The sequence below is a fragment of the Photinus pyralis genome, unplaced genomic scaffold (assembly GCF_008802855.1).
Source record: "Photinus pyralis isolate 1611_PpyrPB1 unplaced genomic scaffold, Ppyr1.3 Ppyr1.4_LG10, whole genome shotgun sequence".
In the NCBI taxonomy this organism is placed as follows: Eukaryota; Metazoa; Arthropoda; class Insecta; order Coleoptera; family Lampyridae; genus Photinus; species Photinus pyralis.
Window position 1 is genome coordinate 4,567,752 of NW_022170250.1, and position 20,221 is coordinate 4,587,972.

Below are 20,221 nucleotides of genomic sequence, written 5' to 3' on the forward strand. Positions count from 1 at the left end.
TAATCTGATAGCCCTTTTAGAAGTAATGAATATTTCTCTGTTACTATACAGGGTGATTCAAAATTGAGCGCAAAGGTTTAAAGGGCGTATTTACCAGCAAAAAATAAGAAATTTTGTTCATAATACACTTGCTTCGTTTTCTAGATACAGGGTGTAAAAGTTTTTTTAAAAAATCGGTTTTTATTTATTTTTCCCACCAAAGGAAGGCCCTTATGACGACAAATAAGCCTACCAAATTTTATTTAAATCGGTTGCAAGGTTTTTGAATAATTGATAAAAACAAGATTTTTTAGAAAACATTATACCTGTAACTAGAAAACGAAGCAAGTTAGGACATACGATTATATGAAAAAAAAATTTTTTTTGCTGGTAAATACGTCCTTAAAATCAACTAAACAATGTGCTTATATACTTACATGTTGGTCCTACGTGAGCGGCAACACGCGTGATGCAACCGCATGTTGTTAAGACTGGAGCGGCAGCCACGGAAATATCAAATATGCCGCGCGGTAGTTGCATAGGTAGTAGGTAGGACCTGCCACTAAACTGTCATGCTTTGATATAGCCGCGTGTTGCCGCTCACGTAGGACAGGTTCATACATATATATGATCTAAGCCTACATAAAGACATTGTATACGTGAAAATGTCAAATAATACAATTATTTCTTTAAGTGCCTTATGTTAAAGAATGGAAAACATTTCTCTCGCACAAATCTATGCTATGGGATCAAAAATGAGTTGTTGTCAAGTCGCCTTTGGAATTTTTGTTTACATGAGAAATCATACTTAACTTGGACTTCCAAAGGCGACTCGACAGCAACTCATTTTTGATCGCCTGTTATGAAAGAGGATATGTTAATGTATAATGCTTGCACTTTTCCTGACGAGTTCGATGGTTAAAGGAATGTGTGCTTTGCAGTTTCAATGGTACCATATATGCAATAGCAACGGTCTGGCGGGTCCGTCTCGGATAAATGTAACCGCACAGCAATTTCCTAAACGGGAACAGTAAATAAGCAGTTTCGAAGGGCAAAGCAACTGCAGAAAGGGAGACAATGGCCCGTATGAATAAAAATAAGCAAATGCTTATACTTGCAATATTCAAAGTAAATACTCGTAACTGCCCCTTCATGCTGGTCTGTTTAGCAGCACTGCACTGCGTCCTGTCCTGCTGCTCAGCAGCGCTGCTAAGTCGCCCAGTGGGAAGGAGCACTTACGAGTATTTACTTTGAATTTTGCAAGTATAAGCATTTGCTTACTTTTATTCATACCGGCCATTATCCCCCCTTATAATTAATGAAACGGAAAGTATAGCAAAAAGCTTACCTTTTAATCGGATCAGTGCTGCAAAGATTTGATAAAAACCAATAAGAATAAATACAGTGCGGTAACTTAATTGCAAAGCTTCCTTCCCAGACGTCTTAAAAATACGCGACCGATGTCAAAATTCAAGTTAATTAAGAGCGCTTCTTTTGAGATAAGGCCCAGCTCAATCGGACAGATTTCTGAAACTCTTTTAAATGTCAATCGTTAATTATGCGTTCTTAATTGAACGATTCTCTATCAAATGCAATAGTAAGAATAAAGTGGTCATTTCGTTAAAAAAAAATTGAGTTTTTATTAGTCTTTGAAATTTCTTAAATTTGGATCTCCATAGGTGCGGTCGTACGCAACTTAACTTTTTAGCGCATTTCCACAAAAATAAAAAAAAAATGCGCTATTGTGGCCACTTTGTCCGTCCGTCCGGCCGTCCGCTCGTTTTGCGACGCTACTAGTTCTTTATCTTAAGAGCTATTGTTCTACTTTTTTCGCTATTTGGTTCGTTATGGTGTCGAGGCTTGCACCAAGGAAGGAATTTTTTTTGCGTTTATTGCTAAAAAAGTTATTGCAAAAAAACCAACAAACCGTTTTTACATGTTCCATAATTTTACACTTTTGCCGTTTATTAACCATCCTAGAGATCATTTATAATTTTGTATTGTTGTCTGTCTGTTGGTCTGTCCGTCTGTTCCTTTGCCTGTCTGGCTCTCTATCTGTCCGTGTGAACGATAATTTTGTTTAGAAATGGCCGATCGCTTTTACATCTCCGTTAGTTATGAACTGAATTGCATGGAATTCAATATGGGCATAGCCTTAGTCATATAATACGCAATGCCAAAAGTTGAGTCGAATCGATTCAAAATTCACAATGCCCTTTTCGCATCTCGACCATTTATAAACCGAATTGCAAACTTTTTTTCTTATAAAAGTATTTGAATGACATTTGATACATAGGCACTTGGAATAAAGGAAAATCTAACGCCAGTTTCAAAATTTGGTTTTGCGCATGAGCAATGCCAACTTTTTTATTTATGGAAGAATTTAAACGAAATTTGATACATAGGCACTTGGAATAAAGGAAAATCAAATGCCAGTTTAAAAATTTTATTTTGCCCATGCGCAGTGCCAACTTTTTTTATCTATGGAAGCATTTAAGTGAAATTTGATACTTTGGCGCTTGGAACAAAGGACAATCTAACATTAGTTTCAAAATTTAGATTTGCGCATTCGCAGTTCCAACTTTCTTATTTAGAAAAGCATTGAAATGAAATTCTTCTTATAAACTGAAATTGAAATAGCATGTCAAAAATGGATTGCTCATGTGCAACGCTATCTTTCATATTTGTGGGCGGATTTTTACGATTTTAGCAGAAGTTGCATCTTACAAATGGGAAATACGCTTTATGTAAATCGTTTACGATTACTTTTTAACTTGTTTTAAATACACTAGAAGAAAGTCCTGTTCTTTCTCTATGCACCGGTAAACATGGTTTACCTTTTGAAGTAATCAATTTTCACGGTACCGTCTGCATCCGCCATTTTTTTCTATCAAAAGTCGCAAAATCCATAAATTGTAGATATCGACATGTATATAGGTATCAAAAGAACTGAAATTTCACGTTGAATCCAAAAATGCAATAAAAAAGGGGTTGCAAATGAGGGCTGTCTACTTTTTTTTTCATTTCAGTTTTACTCTTTATTTCTTCATAGCTCCTCCCGTTATCTGTTATGCTTCACCCTCAAGAAACCTCTCTTCCGCCGAGTGCGCAGATTGACCATTGGATACACGTTGGTGTATATGGTACATGCCGCGTTGGTTGAGCTCGGTCTTGCTATATGTGTTGTCTAAGCGCAGGGCTGTTTCAATACACAATCTATTTCAGTTTGCCATCCCTTTTTGAAATTAATGCGCGCGATCGTGATTTTTGTGTGAAAACTCCATAAAACCACTAGTGGAAGTGCAGCGGTATACTGAATCGAAATTTTCCATATCTCTTACATTGCATCGACCATAAACTGAATTCGCTTATTGTGCTTATATTAAAAATACCTAGGGGAAGGGGGAGTACAATGGTACAACTTGAAACCCTCATCAAAGGAAATTACCTGAAAACCTTACGAAAACATGCATTCGTCTCAGAAATTTGGCAAGGGTTCAAATGAAAGAACAAAACAAAGCTGAGAAGCGGAAGAAGGTATAATTCAAGAGATTTCCAGAGTAGCAATTAATTTTAAAGCCACACGTATACGGGATAACGATATATACTGAGAGAGAATTTCGGTTTCAATTTGCGGCTGTGCAAATGTAAGTGGGGGGGGGGGGGGGGCTTAAGGTAAAATACTGCTTTTTAAAATTGATAGTTCTAACTTCCAAGATGGCGACTGTGCATCATCTTGAATTTTTTTTACTAATTTTGAAGGTCTTTTTATCCGCAGTTACCTTCCTCAACGTGTATTGTTGTTAAATTAAAAATGTAAAACAATGTAAAAGGATTAGGTAGGTAGATACCATATATTTGGTAGATAAGTACCTAATTAAAGTTTGATACTTTCAACATGTCGATTTGGTTAAAGTAAATGAAAATCAGTACTTATTATATACTTAGGCACAGATTGTATTTAATCTGTGACTTATAGGTATTGTCATTGAATATTTAGCTATAGGTACCTACATTCTCACTGAATTTAGTTATAAATGCATTGGTACCTATTTATTTATGGTCACGACTATATACCTACTTAGGTAAATTAGTCATTAATTAATTCCTATGAAATGAATTTGATGCATTTTTAGCGCCCACGTCTTCAAAGGAATGCGTATAAGTCGTCATTTGGAAGTTTCGGAGGTAGATGTGTTTTATAGTATCGACATTCTTGTTGTTTCGAAGTATCTTGATATGAAAATTATGTAGGTAGGTACCTACAGTCTTAGTACCTAATTATGTTGACGTTCCCATATCAAAAGAGAATTATTTAATATTGCCCATGTTTTCTGTTAACAAAAGATATTATATTGCGTATTTATGATATGTTGCTATGGAAACAAGGTATGTATGCAAACAAAATCATAGATTTAGGTAGCCCTCATCAATAAGTAGGTACAGAACAAAGCGTTTAGTTTAGTTTTGCTCTATTAAGCGTTATAGGCATGGGCGAGAGTGAAAGTTCATGGGTTTTCGATTCGTTGGTGTGTTTTCTAAATGGCCCGGTTTGGAATGCTCCTATACAGAGTTTTATCGAGGAAAAGTCTCTGAGTAAGGATTAAAGTATTGTAATAAATTTGCCTCATTTTTGTATTAGTTTTTGAAGCAAACACCGCGGAAAGTCCTAATTATGTTAAAATATACGAGGAGTATAAAAATCTGGTATAAGTATTTGTACGATTCAATTACGTTACACTAATAAATACGTGTAGGTTGACGTCATGCTTGGCAGCTACATGGAGGATATAGGAATATCGCCGGGACAATTTGAAGAAGCATGTCTTAAAGGGCATTTGGAATTGGCACCTAAACACTTTGATAATGTATATATATTTTCTAGAAATGTAGGTTAAAACCAAACGTTTTAGAGTTTGTTTGAACAAATATGGGCAGCAAATGATTACGAAATGTTTAAACGTATGATGACTCATCGAAACGTTGAGTTACAATTGCAAGCCTTAGAATTAATAGAGCAAAAGTATGGTGTAATGCCAGAATCGTTCATTCCCCACAAAAGTCATTATCGTCACATAACGGGCCAAACGGAAGCCGAAATTGTGTTGAAAGACCAAGAAAAGGGAGATCTCGAGGAGGAAATCATGGAAGAAGTGATCAAGTAGGTACCTCCAGTGTTTTTATTTGTATTTAATTGTATCGCTTTATTCGCAGGCAGTTTCCGTTTGAAGAAGTTCCCGAGGAAGATCCTCAAAAAAAAGATGAAGAGGTTCAGTATTTATTGGAAGAGAAGCAAATTTTACAAGAGACTTTGAGAAATATTGGTAAGGCCCTCATTTCGTATGTTTTTTTATTGAGGTACATTAATCCTAGAGGAAACAGCAAAATCGCATGATATGGCAAAAGTAGCAGAAGATGCACCAGAGAACACACCCGTCGAAAATCCCTCTAAGGAAGAAATCGCTTTTTATAAAAGACCAATTGCTTCTGAAGTAAGTAACAAGACGTTATTCGAGTATGATTGAAAACTAATTAACGCGTACCTATGTTAGATTGATCAAGTTGAATTGAAGAAAAGGCAAGAGTACTTCAGAGCACAAAGGGATAAACTGGTGGCCTTAAAAAAGGAAGCGCGAAAGAAACATCTTGAAGTTGCCGATACCTCTCAAGAGAAATCGCGAAGTCGTCCAAAGTCAGCGCGAGTTGCGAAAGCTGTTTTAACTGGTGATTCGCCAATATCCAATGAACAACTGAAAATCAGAAAAGCTTTGGCGGAACGCTTGAAACAGGAAGTTATTGGGAGCACAGATTTGTAATGGAAATACCTACAATTATACTATCACATGTTAACTATCTAAAAGGTTTTACGTAAAATTTTGTTGACATTTTAAAGTTTACTGGTTGCTTGGTTGTCCTTTCATATAAACTGGTGTGCAATTGATTGATAAAGATCTAAATTGATGCAATTGATGTGCAATTTGATTTGTTTATTTTATTGCATACTTAGAAATGAAAATGTGTTTTTCACAGTCAAATATATTATCTGTATGCATGCGAATTTTCGTTTTTAAATATTACAAAAGTGCTATTCTTGTATGTGGTATTCTCTAATAACGTTTTACCTGGAAACTAATAATAATAATAAAAGTATAATTAGATGATTGCCATGTAGCGAGTTTCGAGTATAGTTTTTTATGTTCCTGTTGCGTTTCCCAACTAGAATAAAATATCCCTTCGTTTTTCCTTTAATGAAAATATCCTGTATATAACCATTTTGCCCGTGACTGTATATATTCCTACTTGTTACGTCTGCGTCTGCGCGCACAGTCAACTGGCAACGCTGCGCGTCGCGTGATCGTGAACGAGACGAGATCAAAACGGAAGTATTTGATGTTCCTGTTTTTTTTAGTGATTGTTATTAACAATTTCCTAATTAATAGTGGCGATAATTAGACAATGTTAAATATGGATATACATCGATGAATAATTATAAGTAGATACAAGGTAGTTCATTAATATTTCGGATATTTTTTGACATCCTACATATTTATAGGTTATAAACAATTCAGCGGCCGCTCTTCTCTGGCGCCATTTTTGAAAATGGCATTCCACCGCCATCCGACTACGGAAGATTATTACAAAGAGTTCAAACGACTGCAGTCTAACAAGGAGTTATTAAAGAAAGCGACCGAAGAATTTTTAGATAAATTGATAGACCACGTGATAATCGGTGTGGCGTTTCAAGTCCATCGTAATAAAAAATTGAAAGTGATCGAATTGGACGAGGTGGTTGTTAAACAAGAAGGACCGCGCCCTTGTGTTGACATTTTTGGACCCTACAATTTTAAGAAAAAATATGAATGTCTGTGTCGCAACTGCGACAGAGTGGTCGGAGCTTCTGTGTAAGTATTTTACGTTAATTTATATTGTAATTGACAGCATTAGTATTGATTTATAATTACAGTTTGTATACCTATGTGCTGCATTTACAGTGTGCAGTTTTGGGTGTTTCATTTTGTATTTTCATTGGTGTTCAATATTATCAACACGTAAACTGTTTTGTTGTAATTTTAAATTTTGGCATTTTTATATTTTGTGGTATTTTGGTCTTCCAAGGGAAAACTGGAAACTAAAGTACACTTACAGGATGCAAGTGCAACAAGCTTCAATTTAATCATGGAATGGGTTGGCAATGTCCAAAATGGGGCCCAAGGGTTTTTTTAGATAGTCATTATTGCTCACTGTAACTGACGCTCAACGAGCCCATCACTTAGTAGGGGAAGAGGCTTTATCATGCCCATGTTTGTTGAAGCCGGTGGTTGCGTTGCCGACTGCTATTCGGGAGGTTGTGGGTTTGAACTTTGAATCCCACTGCCAACTGTCTGTCTGGGGTGTTGTTGGAATCTATGAGGTGAATGCTGGAGCAGTATTCTTCCCTCTCAGCACCCTAAACCCTGGGCAGCCTGCCTCTGGTATCCCTCAGGATGTCGGAGGAATGAAACATGTTTTTTTTTACTGCTAACATGGACGCTCTCCCCCCCCCCCCCCAAGATTCGCCCACCGAAAGTTTGTCCTTGGAAAATTTGGGCTCATAATCAATGTCACATCCGGGTGAAGTTTCCTTACACGAAACTGGGAAAGTATCCCAAAAGCAAATTTTCATGAGTGATTTTACTGGGGGTGATCCTTTAGGTTAGGATGTGGGTTAGGAATGTTTTGGGACAACTTTCAAGGACAAATTTACAGGGTCGAGTTTTCCAAGGTGGATTGTCAGAGTGAGCATCTGGGGCCTCATAGCCCTGATCAAATCTAAACGTGCATGTTTCCTATAATAATAACAATTTATTGGCGCTAATAATAAAGTTTTACGCAATGCGGTTACATGAATAGACATTTATCAGAGAGGACCGTTTCGAGGATAGTCAAACTCGTAATTTAAAAAGTCGGGTGATTTTAAGGAGAAATGTTTGGATGTACATCCTCTTAGTTTTTGAGCTACAGGGTGTTACAATTTTAAGAAAAAAGTTAGTTTTTTTGTCATAATTTTTTATCACTCTTAGATATTTTTATGAAATTTTGTACACGTTTTCATCATTAAGGAGCATTTTTTGACGTAAAAGATTTTTTTTAATTTTCATCAGTGACGTCCGTACGGGGTTGAACTGACAATTTTTGAAGAAAAAAAATACGCCACCACTTTTTCTAAAAAAATATTTTTGAAATCCTAAATTATTTTGGAGCAAATTTGGTCCCTAGACTTACTTTCGTATGACGTACCGTTTTGGCGTAAAAAAATAAAAACTAAAAATTTTTTGTTTTTGATATTTTGTTAAAATGATGATCTCGCCCACACAGCCGCGATCAACAAATACTACAAGGTGTGTACAAAACGAGGTACAAAATTTCATAAAAATCCGTCACGTGAGTCATGGACGATCCTCAAGCCTGTCAAAAACGTTTTTTATATCTTGAGTTTTTAGCAATGTGACGTCATAACTTTTTTTCTTAAATATTCAACATTTTTAGTAAATTATTTGAAACTTTATTTTTCTGTGTACAACTCAACTTTTAAAAATTATCTAGTTTTATTACAAAAAATTGGATAAAAAGAAGTTTAAAAACTAAAATATTTTTTCGTCAAAACGGATATTTTTTAATAAATAAATAAATTTTAATTAAACGAAATATTTAAAATTGTGTAACAAAGAAAACAATAACTATAACAAATAAATTTCGTCCAATTCTCCGCCAGGAGAGTGCCCAGGATACATGCACTATTTCCGCGTTGGATAGGGATATTCTTAGCGCGTTTGTCGCGGGATTCCGCAATTAAACTTCTGCCTATTCTATTGAGAAAATTTCGTGATTCCTTGCACCATGGGCAAAGTGTCTTGAAAGTCCCATAAATATACCTATAGTCTTTCTCTAGATCTTGATATTTTTTATGTTTTTTTTAGCATGCCCCTTCTGCTGCAGCGGCAGCCTTTACAGCCCCCCCCCCCTCCAATGTACAGTCCCATGCAACGGATTGAACAAATTTACAATGGATATCGCTGTGTCCCTTATTTCTGGGCGCTAAAAAAATTAATTCTGTGCCCCACGTTGGGCGTGCAAAAATTATTGCTGTGTGCAATGGCTTGAGTTCCATATTACACCGCGCAAAATTTCACAAATTAAACCTTGTAACAAACCCTCGCCTTCCTATAAACTTTATTTTTAATAACTAATGAAAAATTGAATTTCAGGCTCCGGCTGGGTTCCGAAACGCTGGAACTCAACACTTGACTTATCAAAAGGAAATCCGTAATTCAAATGAAACAACACTATTATATTCTCGATTATATTTTGACTCATACTGGAAACGATCATTGGCTAACCCGAAAGAAGAGAAATTTTCATTGAACAACAAAAACAAATTATCTGAAATTTCCTTACTTTTACTGGAATTCGAATTGAGACAATTTTCTGAGATCGCATACAAAATAAATCTTTATCACACACGCATTATAATACAATAACATACAAAAATAAAATAGATATTTCTACAAAACAAATAAATAATCTGAAGGCTAACAGCGCAATATTGAAACATTTTACTCCGTTACAAACGGTCGTATACAGAAAAAATAAGTCTCAAACGTACTCAGTACTTTGTTGTAATAATCCAAACTTTTGGACTAAAACAGCCTGTACCAGTGCGATAAATGACGAAAACAACACACATTTTCATCTTTTTTTAAATCGCTAGCACTGGTTCTATGACGATTGACATTGTTGAAATGGCAGCTCGGATACAATGGATGAAACGCTTCCTCTTCTATAACTTGTAACCAAATGCCTGAACACTAATCTTGGAGAGAAATTGGAAAACTCTTCCTGTATAATTTCCTCTTAAAAACACTAGTTGACTGCCGGAAAAATTCATATTTGAAATTTACACGCAACGGACTGTTTCGTATGCTAAGTCAAATGAACCGAAACCGCCTCGAACGCGCACAAACAATTTTAAGTCTTGACTATCTCGTTACCACTTTTTTACGTAAATGCACATTTTGAAGCACCAGGAATCCGTCTGTATTCTCATAAACTCTTAAAAACAAAAAAATGTCAGAAAGTAAACATGTCAATTTGGAAATTTAATAAATGTAGATAGTATTACAAATTAAAAAGACAAGTTATTTTTATGAAAACATACAAACTATGCAAAGAAATGTCAATTTTACCATTTCATTGTGAACACTCTATAACACTAAATCGAACTACAGCCAAATCCATGTATGTATGTTTCCCTTTGTAAGGGACCTTCCTCCAACATTTTCGAGATATTCACAATTACGTTTTCACATGGTCAGTAGATGTGTCTTGTCTTGACGATCTGTCCACCCTTTGAGAGTACTCTCCTCTGACATTCGTTTTGCAGATATTTGCACTGAATGTTTTGACACCACCAGTAAATATGTCTCGTTCTGACGTTCTACTTACCCTTTATGAGTACCCTTTTGTAACACTTCGTTTTCAAGATATTCGCTTCGACTTCACCAATAGATATGTTTTGTTCAGACGATTCATTTTGCCATTGAGAGTACTTTTTGACAAACCGTTTCTGAGATATTCGCTGTTAAGGTTTTGTCATGACCAATGGATATGTCTTCTAGACGTCCCAATCGCCCTTTGTGAGTATCCTCTGACAATCTCTTGAGATATATTCTATATATTCTTGAAAAATGCGCTAAAAATCAAAAAGTGAATAGCTTTCAATGTAGAGTTTAACAAATGACATCGAAACAAATAAAAATAAACAGGGTGCAATAATACCGCCATAATGGGACACCCTGTAACATTCAACAATGATAGCTAATTTTTTTCAAAAATGCTTTAAAAATTGCTCGTGAGGTGATATTAAAACATTGTCACAATAAATCATTCAATTTCTTCTGCTCTCAAAAACAAACATTTTGGTTGAGATTTTGGTGCAAAAATTACAAGTGCAGACATACCTAAATTCCAATTTGAAATCATCATCTAATAAAAAAAAGACAAAAAGTATTGACTTGCTAATCCATTTGTACGTTATGTGCAATGTATGAATACAGTAAAGCTGTGCACTGCATTTTTTATTATTAATATTTGTTGAGATGTTTTTTCGTTGCTTTTGTACTGATTTCTTCCTTACATTTATAACAATTTTGTAAAATAATTTTCATAATTTTTTAGGTTTGCCCCTCATTTAGAGGTATGCATGGGCATGGGTAGAAGTCGTTCTAGAAATGCCAGTCGTAGAATTGCCAATAATAGTCGAGAACGTGAAAATTCAACGTACAGTAGCGGCGTACCCAGTGATGACGAAGACGATATGGATTGGGGTTCCGGCGATAAACGTAAAAAGAAAAAAGATCGTAATGGAAATAAAAAGCTGAAAGGTTTGAAGGTTTTTCCTTTGCAAATAAAAATGTCTAAATGGACGTTTTCAGGTAATTCCAAAAAGAGCACTGATCTCAATGATTCGGCAGAGTCCATCAATATTGATGTTGAAGGGGAAGCTGATGATATTTTAAATTTACGCGACCTTATGCAGGACCTGTCTAGAGGACCATCTCCGGCAGATTCAGTTAGTTCGTCTGGTTCGACGAAACGGAGAGATAAGTCTAAGAACAAGAAACGTAAGGAACGAGTTTCGCCAAATTCGGGAGCCTAAACTGCCATGTCTCAGGTATGACTATTTCTATTTCATTCTATGTCAATGGTTTTTTTCAATCAACGATCAGATTGGCCTATTTGGGTTTTTTTAACCATTTGACATAGACACATCTTGTATGTATAATGGAGGTTTTTTAATTAGCTCCTTAATGAATAAATGAACACGTCCAGATTAAGCAACTTGCAGAAAAAAATTAAATTAATAAATTTTCTATGTTATGAGCAAAATATGAGTATGTAATGAACTTTTTAAAGTCGTCGTCTCGCTCTGCATCGCTAAGGAATGCCCTAGATTCACCTCTATCGCTACTACAACGAACGAGAAATAATATGCATATGCACCAAGATTCATTGTAAGTGGTAAGAGTATAGTGAGGGTTAAGCGGTAGAGCAGTGCTTGTGAGTGAATTTTGATACTAGTATCTGAACTTTGCTCTTGCCGTGCGTGCATATGAAGATATGTTTTTGTCTTAAAATTAATTGTATGTGTTTAATAAATGGCGTTATTATTATTACTACTATTATTAAAGTCTCTTGAAGAAAGATAAGACTGCAGTTTAGTTTGTCTCTTGAAATGGATGGTTTATTGCTGGAACTGGATCCTATACTTTTAGAAGTAGAGAGCGGGTTCACTAAAATGAAAGATGGTTGGCGGTATGTTTTTAGCCACTTTCTCTGTCCGTCTGTCTGTCCGAGGCCTTAACTACTGCTACAGTTTTGGTAGCGTATAGCTCGAGCCAAGGAAAATCTTGAGAATTAAATTGCGCAAGCGCAGACTTCCTTATATATTAATATATTTTGTTGAAATTATATAGATATTTATGGTGAAGGCAAACATATCGCATATAGTAAGAATCAGATGTGCAATGGCAACTTTCCTATTTATGGAGATATTTCTTTGAAATTTTAACCAAAGTTGCTTTTAGTGTAAGCAGACGTATCACATATTGTAATCATTAGATTATTGCGCAATATCAACTGTTATTTATCGAAATATCTTTTTGAAATTTTAATCACAGATGCTTCTGTTAAAGGCAAACATAACTGATTTTGCAAAAATTAGATGCGCACTTGCGCAGTCACTGCCAACTTCTTTATTTATTAAGATATTTCTTTGAAATGTTAACCATAGATGCTTCTAGTAAAGAAAAACATATCACGTGTAGTAAAAATCGAAAACTACAAATGTCATTAGGAAAAACAAACATCGCATACCTATAGCATAAATTATATGTGCTCATGCGCAACGCCAACTTTTTTGTTTATGGAGATATTTCTTTGAAATTTTAACCATATATGCTTCTAGTAAAGAAAATCACAGCGCACATAGCTATGGCCTTATGAAAAGTGCGCTGAAGTTACTCGCCTTTGGGCGAAAACCTTTTTTACTTGTTTGGTTTGTCCCTGTTTGCATTTCTGCTTCGCGAGGGCCTTGGACCATCAGAAGTCACTGTACTATCACATTGCTGGGAGGTAGGTTTACAGAATTCCCAGGAGATAAAAGAGAGGGATAATAAATAAATAGATAAATAAAAAACCAGTTTCAACTTTGGTGTCACAACTAAACTGCACTGCCATGATAACATATCCGTAAAGATGACACATTAAACATTAAAACCTACACAGCAATAAATTGATATGAATGAAACAGGCAATTAAAGTTTTTTAAGTTTATCAATAACATTGAATAATAAAATGAAAGAAATGGGTGGAAATATGCAAGAAACCTTAAAATTAATTAAAAAATATAAACTACTTTCGTTATCCTAATAAAGGAGACAAAAGTTATGTTATAAAAAATCATTTTTTTCATTTTATTATTTTTAAGTTCTAAAAGACTATATTGAGTTTCAAAACAAAGGTATTAGAGGTATTATTTTCATTATTTTAATAATAATAACTTTATTGCCGAACAGCAAAAGCCAATTACTGGACAAACTATAACAACAACAATAATAATAACAAACAATCAATTAACACATATTTAGAAACTAGAAACACACGCAATAACAGAGTAAATAGTAAATAGATATAAATAATTATAAATAGACTACCAAATGCAATAATAATATAATAATTTAATAATAGTGAACAAATTTAAACCTAAGTCTAACATCTTACAAATCGTGAATATACGTATCAATTAGTGATTCCAATGCACAGTTAAAAATATCACAATCAATTTTAATTTTGTTATATGCTGCACACATCACAGTAATCGGGCATTTTAACATTAAATTGGTTTTAGCAAATGGCAACGATCTATCCTGGGTACATGGAGGTTAACTTTCGATAATAGATATGTACAATCGATCTTATTATGCAGTAGGTTGTATAGAAAGGTGAGCGCAATTATTGTTCGTCTGCGGTCTAAGGAAAGTACACCAAACGCATTTTGTAGGATTGTATTGGAAATACCTTGAGGGGGATATACGTTATTTTCTCTGTACCATAAATATTTTAAAAACCTGCGTTGGATATTATCAATTAACTTTTTGTAACGAACATAGTAAGGTGACCAGATTAAGGCACAGTATTCAACATGAGATCGAACAAGCGTACAGAATAAATGTTTTAGTGTATAAATATTAGTAAATTGTTTACTACATCTCATAATGAAACCCAACGTTCTGTTTGCTGATGAAACCAGTTCACATATATGTTTATTAAAAGATAATTTGTCATCAAATATGACTCCCAGGTCCTTGAATTCATTACAATGTATTAAAGTTTGCGTAGAAATGCTGTATTGATAATTTATAGGATGCTTCTTTCCAGAAAACGACATAGTTCTACATTTGCCTATATTTAGATTAAGTTTGTTGGTGCGACACCACTCATGTAAACGCTCCAAATTCCTTTGTAATGTAACACAATCATCAACACATGAGATAGAAGCAAAAAGCTTGACATCATCTGCATACATTAACGTCAGCAATTTAGCACCTCAGGAAGGTCGTTTATGAACAATACAAAGAGAAGGGGCCCCAAAATGGAACCCTGTGGTACTCCTGTCCTTGCCTCATAAGCGTTTGACGCATATCCATTATAGACTACTATTTGGTGTCTGTTGCAAGAAGGCAATCACTAAGCCCATACAGACGCAATTTTGTTAATAATAAGGGGTGATTTATGCAGTCAAACGCTTTCGAAAGATCCATATAAATCACGTCAACTTGACCTTTGTTGTCGAGAATTTCGACCGTAAACTGATAGAAAGAACATAGATTCGTGCATGTTGATCGCTTATCGACAAACCCGTGTTGATCTAATGATCTATGACTTTTTAAAGAGTTATATATCCTATTGTACACAATTATCTCAAATAATTTTGAGAACTTTGATAAGATTGCTATTGGTCTGCAGTTGCACACATTTGTAGAGTCCTGTCCATGACCTTTAAAAACGGGGCATATGCGGTCTTCCAGTTAATAGGGAAAGTTGATGTCGTTATGCATAAATTAAAGATTATGATCAAAGGATATAAGAGACTATCAGCACAATCCTTAATCAAAAAACTCGGCACTTGATCAAACCCCGCAGTTGGTTTATTTTTAAGTTTAGCCACTGCTGATTTAATGTCACTTTCGGATATGTTTTTGATACTTATAGATGAATTACTAACGATAGAGCTAGAAATGTACAGATGATTTTCTTCATCAGATAACGCCGTTTGATAAACAGAGTTAAAATGTGTAGCAAAAGCGTTAACAATTTGAAGAGGGTTAACAAAAGATGCATCGTCTTTCCACATCTTACCTGGTATTCTTGAGGAACGTTTCCTAGCATTTATTTTAAACTTTCCAGCATATTCCCGCCTATTTCTTCTTTTGTTTTTCCTGCATTTTATACAATCTTTGCAAGAAAAGGTTTGCTTATATCTTGATAATCCGATGTGCAATTGTTTTTCTGATTCGACCATTGCAAATTGTGAGAAAAACTGAGTCAGACCAAACCAACTTTGTAGCTGCAATAATAAAAAAGTTAGCAATAGTGTCGACTTCACTTTGGAAACATTGTATGTATTAGCAGCTTAGACCATACAGTACGTGGACTGCTATTAGAGGTATGCTTTGAATACAAAATGGGTGTTCACTGTAAGTATGTGAATCTGGGTAAACTGAAGTTTTGTGAACACTCGGATCGTGAAAATCCTAGGTTCCTAGCAACCACGTAGTACAGGAAGCATTTAATACTTCGGCATATCTATATGATTAATTAATTGACGTTTGTTAATACTTTGACAGTCTCAAATCGTGTCTCATCGGACAACTTTGAACAAACTCGTTTTACCCTGAGACTTGCATACTGAGGCGGTGTCCTTTATCATATTTTACTTGCAATTAGCAATCCATGTACTGTAGGGACTAAAATTAGTAGTGTAAATGCGGAAATACACGGTAATGAACACCGGATACAATAATTCTATTAGTAAATAAACCCACTATATTACCAAAGAACGTATGAGTACGCCACTGGAAGTGGGACGCCAATGAGACCGTATCCGGTACTTTAGTTACAGTCGCGGCCATTTTTTTTATACGTCGCCAAGCTTTTATTTGCATTTGCACTTTGCAGCTGTACGAACGCCGCGCCGCCCGGTGTTGTAAATTTTTGTAACCATTTTATTCAATTATGAGTTTTTTAATAATTGATTAGTATTTAATATTTAAAATATAGCAGAAGTTCGTGGGCGCGGAAAAAATGATTGTGGAAAGACATTGTGCTTGGGTGTAAGGTGTAGTTCTTTTTGTTAGCGTAGCCAAACTGACAAAGCATTGAAAATGGCGTCGGGCGTGTTCTTTGGTGTGGTGAAAATATTACTATGGCAAATTGGTTGAAGATTGATATTGAAAAATTAGATTATCAACAGCGTTACATACACCCAACTTGGATTATTTCTGAATCACCAACCAAGGCAAAGAATTGATGAAAAATGCACAAGTGATTTCGAAGAGCAAACCAGAGTGTTTTATGGTACGTTACCTGAGAACTTTTCTTTACGGGCGGAGGTGAGTTTCAAACACTGTATTTTAAACAACCAACCTGGGCATCTTCAACGTTACTGTTGTATAAGATGAGGTGGATAGTCAAGGCGGTTTAATGTCGATAAATCATCAAATGATTAAGATCAAAAATATTGCAATATTTACGAACTAATTATAGGATGGGTACCCATTTTTCACATGTTATTTCTATCATTGTAAAGCACTGTCCACATATCTACAGGCTGTGGGCACCGTTTACAATTATCCCCCGTTTTATTTCTGCATTTTTCTGTTGTGGATTGTTGACGCTTCCGGCTAGGGGTAAGAAAGGAAAAAGGCCAACGTGTTTCATTGGCACCCCTGACTACAGGAATACCGGAGGCAGGCTGCTCAGGGCTTCCTGGCCCTCTTCAGCCAGAGAACGGGATTGTAAGGATGGGTAAAGTTAGGGATGGGAACGGAAGGAACGGAGTTAGGGTGCTGAGGGGGAGAGTACTGCTCCAGCATTCGCCTCGTAGATTTCAACATTATGCGAAGCTACGTATGTCTGAGGAAAACCCCCTGACAAAACCCCAGACAGAGCAGTCGGCAGCGGGATTCGAACCCACAACCTCCCGAATAGCATCGGTGAGTGCATCCACTGCGCCACGTGCCTCAGTTCGGCTAGGGGTAGAAGATGCTCTCACTTGATATACTAAACAATTACATCGGAGCGAATATTCTCGATAAATCTTGGGTGAGGTCATTTTGACCGCGGTTCTAGGTAAAGGTCAAATTGACCGCTTCCGCGGTTCTAATAATAATAATAATGTATCACCAACTGTAGGGCGGACAACAGGTGCAAACGAATGAAATTTCGAGTTCAGATAACGGGTCCATGTGAATTTAAAAAAAAAATTGCAGAAATGCTTGGAAATAGCCTATTTTTTTTAAGGTGATGGTTTTTTTGCGCAAATGTGCCGTTTTTTCACATTTTCCAAAAAACTAGTAGTTCCTTAAATGTACAATAGATGGCGCTGCCTATACATAATAAAATCAATAATTATTAAAAATGTTCCTATAGGAAGAAATTCAAATATATTATAGCGTTTAGAAGGGTCTAAATTCATTTCTGCTTAATGTTCTTAATAGAGAAACGTATGCATAACAATATCCTAAAATACTCACATGTGCTTCATTTTATTAAAAGAGAAACTTTACCATAACAATAACCTAGGACAATACACAGTGCAATGACCTAAAGAAACCCATGATGCAATGACCCAAATTCAATGCCCTAATTAATGCACAGTAGTACCAGTAAGTATTTTATTAACAGAATAATTGTTGTGTTGAAATATACATAAGTCAATCCTTAATAGTAGGGTTCCTTCGTCAGCATTTGCATGCCATCCAGGCAAGACTACATGGAGGTGTAACCCACCTTGTCCGGGAGAAGACGAGAAAGGAAGTCAAAATTGGTAAACAGGAATAAAATTGAAGGTGGACAAAATAAATATGGGTGAAATGAAAGAGAGGAAAGATGAACTTAAAACAAGAACACTGGTAACATACTAATTGTTGTACGTGTGACATTACCTAAATTCCAGTAACATAATGAGGAATGATATCGGATCCGGAAACAGAATGTGACCTGTAATAAAAGTGCATTTATAAAAACTGGCGGATTAGGCTAACACATTATCTTACCTGTAAAAAACACTTAAAGTGCATTTTCTGGGGCCTGTTTCTTCGGAGTTTTCTTCTTCGACATTGGCCCCGGAAGGTGGGTACAATGTTGTGGCAGCCTGCATGAATGCATGCAAATGATCGGCGCTAGGCATTAACCGCTTGAACATGACAAATAATTTGCTGATAACACAATCCTCTTCCCGACCATGGCACAGCTCAAAGAGAAGTATCTGTATCTATGATCAACTTAATATTGCTACATTTCTTACAATAAAATATGCAAAAATTGGTTACCAGGTCGGATGTTTCCTTAATGATTTGTAGAAGAGTAACTAGAGTATGATCAGGGACGGGAACCAGGAAGCAATTCTGGGAGCCACGTTCAATGTCACCAAAACCCACTGACCTTTGATTCTTCGTCCACGGTTGTACTTCTGCTTGCCTATCTTTGCTTCGTCAATCTCAACCGTAACTCCTTCTCCACCTAAAAGCACAGAACGGCGGGTTATATACACAATACAAACCTCTCTGCAAAAGTTGCTCCAATCAACGACGCTAGTCCGAGAGATGGCAAGGTGCTCCGTGAGGATGGCTTGTTTGGGGGTGCGGGGAGATCAGCCAGTAAGCAACGAAGCAGCAAATTGTAGCAATATCCATCGCAGTTCGTTCGGTAAACTATCGACGTACCGGTCATTTTTTCATATTTAATGAAAATAAAATTTGAACTGTCGCTAGATATTGTAATATTTTCGAGATTTCAATTCTGTTTAAGTTGTGAGAAATTGTGAGACACTCGAATAGTTTCCACACACACATGCGTGAGCAAAACACGCTCCAGCAGGCCAGTAAACGCATGTACCAAGCGCGAGGTTACATAAAGGGAACCACTAAATGGTGGCTTTTTGGACGCTTTAAGTAGGAATGGAGTCAAATTGTCCATATTTGGATGGGGGTTTAATTACTTGCAGATGTTACATTTTTCAAAACCTCTGCAGTTATTGCTACTCTTGGCATTCTGCAATAACTCTTTGTCATAGTTTTGCAAATTTTCGTTGGAACACCTTGTGTTATAGCTTAACATAATATGTGCTTTTTAACAATTGTTTTGAATTAAAAAAAATGTTTTTAAGTTTGATACATTCAGGGACGATGTTTTGTATGTTGACCCTGAGACAGTTATTTTACAACCTTCCATTTTATACTATGTAAATAAAAAATCAGAACGCTAATTTGTATGTTCTCTATTTACAGATTCGACCTTTCTTTGCACACCATCTGGCTATGCATCCTTGTTCTTGCTTTTGGGATTTGAAGGCAGTCGTGACCACAGCAAATGAGCAGTTAATAAATGAAGTAGTACCACCACAAGAACGTTATGAGTTGAAAACAATCCTGATGATTGTGACTACCTCTTTTCGAATTAACAATTGTACATTTGTAGTTTTGTATACTTAGTCATTTAAATCAATTTTTTTAATTGGAAATATTTACACGCATTAAGTTTCATCGATCACGTCTTAGTTGGGTATATTGGGTGGTGGTGGTAAGTAGAAACATAGGGATTTAACATGGGAAATTAGTTTATGTAATATCCTGCCCTCCTGTACATTTTACAGAAAAAACTGTAGAGTTTGAAGTTGTTCAGAATTAAAAGGTGCACACAAAACTGTTTTCACATGTTTTTGGTACATATACCAAAAGCTTAATAAAACATGTAAAAACATTTTCTATGCACCTTTTAATTCTGGACAACTTTAAACTTTAAAAATTTACAGGAGGGCAGGATATAGCATAAAACTAATTTCCCATGTTACATCCCTATGTTCCTACTTACCGTGCACCATCCGGTATAATAGGATGTTGTGAATACATAAAAATTAATATCA

General features: G+C 35.7%; 2 protein-coding genes across 6 annotated transcripts; both read left to right on the top strand.

Annotated features, from left to right (window-relative positions):
- Window positions 1-4,135: 4,135 nt before the first annotated feature.
- On the top strand, window positions 4,136-6,085 carry LOC116162265 (cilia- and flagella-associated protein 36). Of its 4 annotated transcripts, none has more exons than XM_031475857.1 (8): window positions 4,136-4,233; window positions 4,468-4,575; window positions 4,622-4,686; window positions 4,737-4,847; window positions 4,893-5,140; window positions 5,194-5,303; window positions 5,353-5,471; window positions 5,532-6,084. In XM_031475857.1, the coding sequence occupies exons 2-8, from the start codon at window positions 4,470-4,472 to the stop codon at window positions 5,793-5,795; spliced, it is 1,023 nt and encodes a 340-aa protein (XP_031331717.1). In that variant the 5' UTR covers window positions 4,136-4,233; window positions 4,468-4,469; the 3' UTR covers window positions 5,796-6,084. The 4 variants fall into 4 exon arrangements, with proteins under 4 accessions (XP_031331717.1, XP_031331715.1, XP_031331716.1 ...); XM_031475855.1 differs by lacking the exon at window positions 4,136-4,233 and adding an exon at window positions 4,259-4,419; XM_031475856.1 differs by lacking the exon at window positions 4,136-4,233 and adding an exon at window positions 4,259-4,415.
- Window positions 6,086-6,323: 238 nt separating this feature from the next.
- LOC116162275 (SAGA-associated factor 11 homolog) lies at window positions 6,324-20,221 on the top strand. Of its 2 annotated transcripts, none has more exons than XM_031475878.1 (5): window positions 6,324-6,483; window positions 6,533-6,881; window positions 11,194-11,399; window positions 11,451-11,689; window positions 19,587-20,221. In XM_031475878.1, the coding sequence occupies exons 2-4, from the start codon at window positions 6,580-6,582 to the stop codon at window positions 11,672-11,674; spliced, it is 732 nt and encodes a 243-aa protein (XP_031331738.1). In that variant the 5' UTR covers window positions 6,324-6,483; window positions 6,533-6,579; the 3' UTR covers window positions 11,675-11,689; window positions 19,587-20,221. The 2 variants fall into 2 exon arrangements, with proteins under 2 accessions (XP_031331738.1, XP_031331739.1); XM_031475879.1 differs by lacking the exon at window positions 19,587-20,221 and adding an exon at window positions 11,819-12,194.

What these genes read in the sequence shown, in the direction of transcription:
- LOC116162265 (XM_031475854.1), top strand. An exon ending in CACCTAAACACTTTGATAAT is followed by an intron (nt 4,848 to 4,892) that starts GTATATATATTT and finishes CAAACGTTTTAG; the next exon opens with AGTTTGTTTGAACAAATATG. An exon ending in ATCATGGAAGAAGTGATCAA is followed by an intron (nt 5,141 to 5,193) that starts GTAGGTACCTCC and finishes CTTTATTCGCAG; the next exon opens with GCAGTTTCCGTTTGAAGAAG.
- LOC116162275 (XM_031475878.1), top strand. Translation starts at nt 6,580, where the DNA reads ATGGCATTCCACCGCCATCCGACTACGGAAGATTATTACAAAGAGTTC. An exon ending in AGAGTGGTCGGAGCTTCTGT is followed by an intron (nt 6,882 to 11,193) that starts GTAAGTATTTTA and finishes ATAATTTTTTAG; the next exon opens with GTTTGCCCCTCATTTAGAGG. An exon ending in TGGAAATAAAAAGCTGAAAG is followed by an intron (nt 11,400 to 11,450) that starts GTTTGAAGGTTT and finishes GGACGTTTTCAG; the next exon opens with GTAATTCCAAAAAGAGCACT.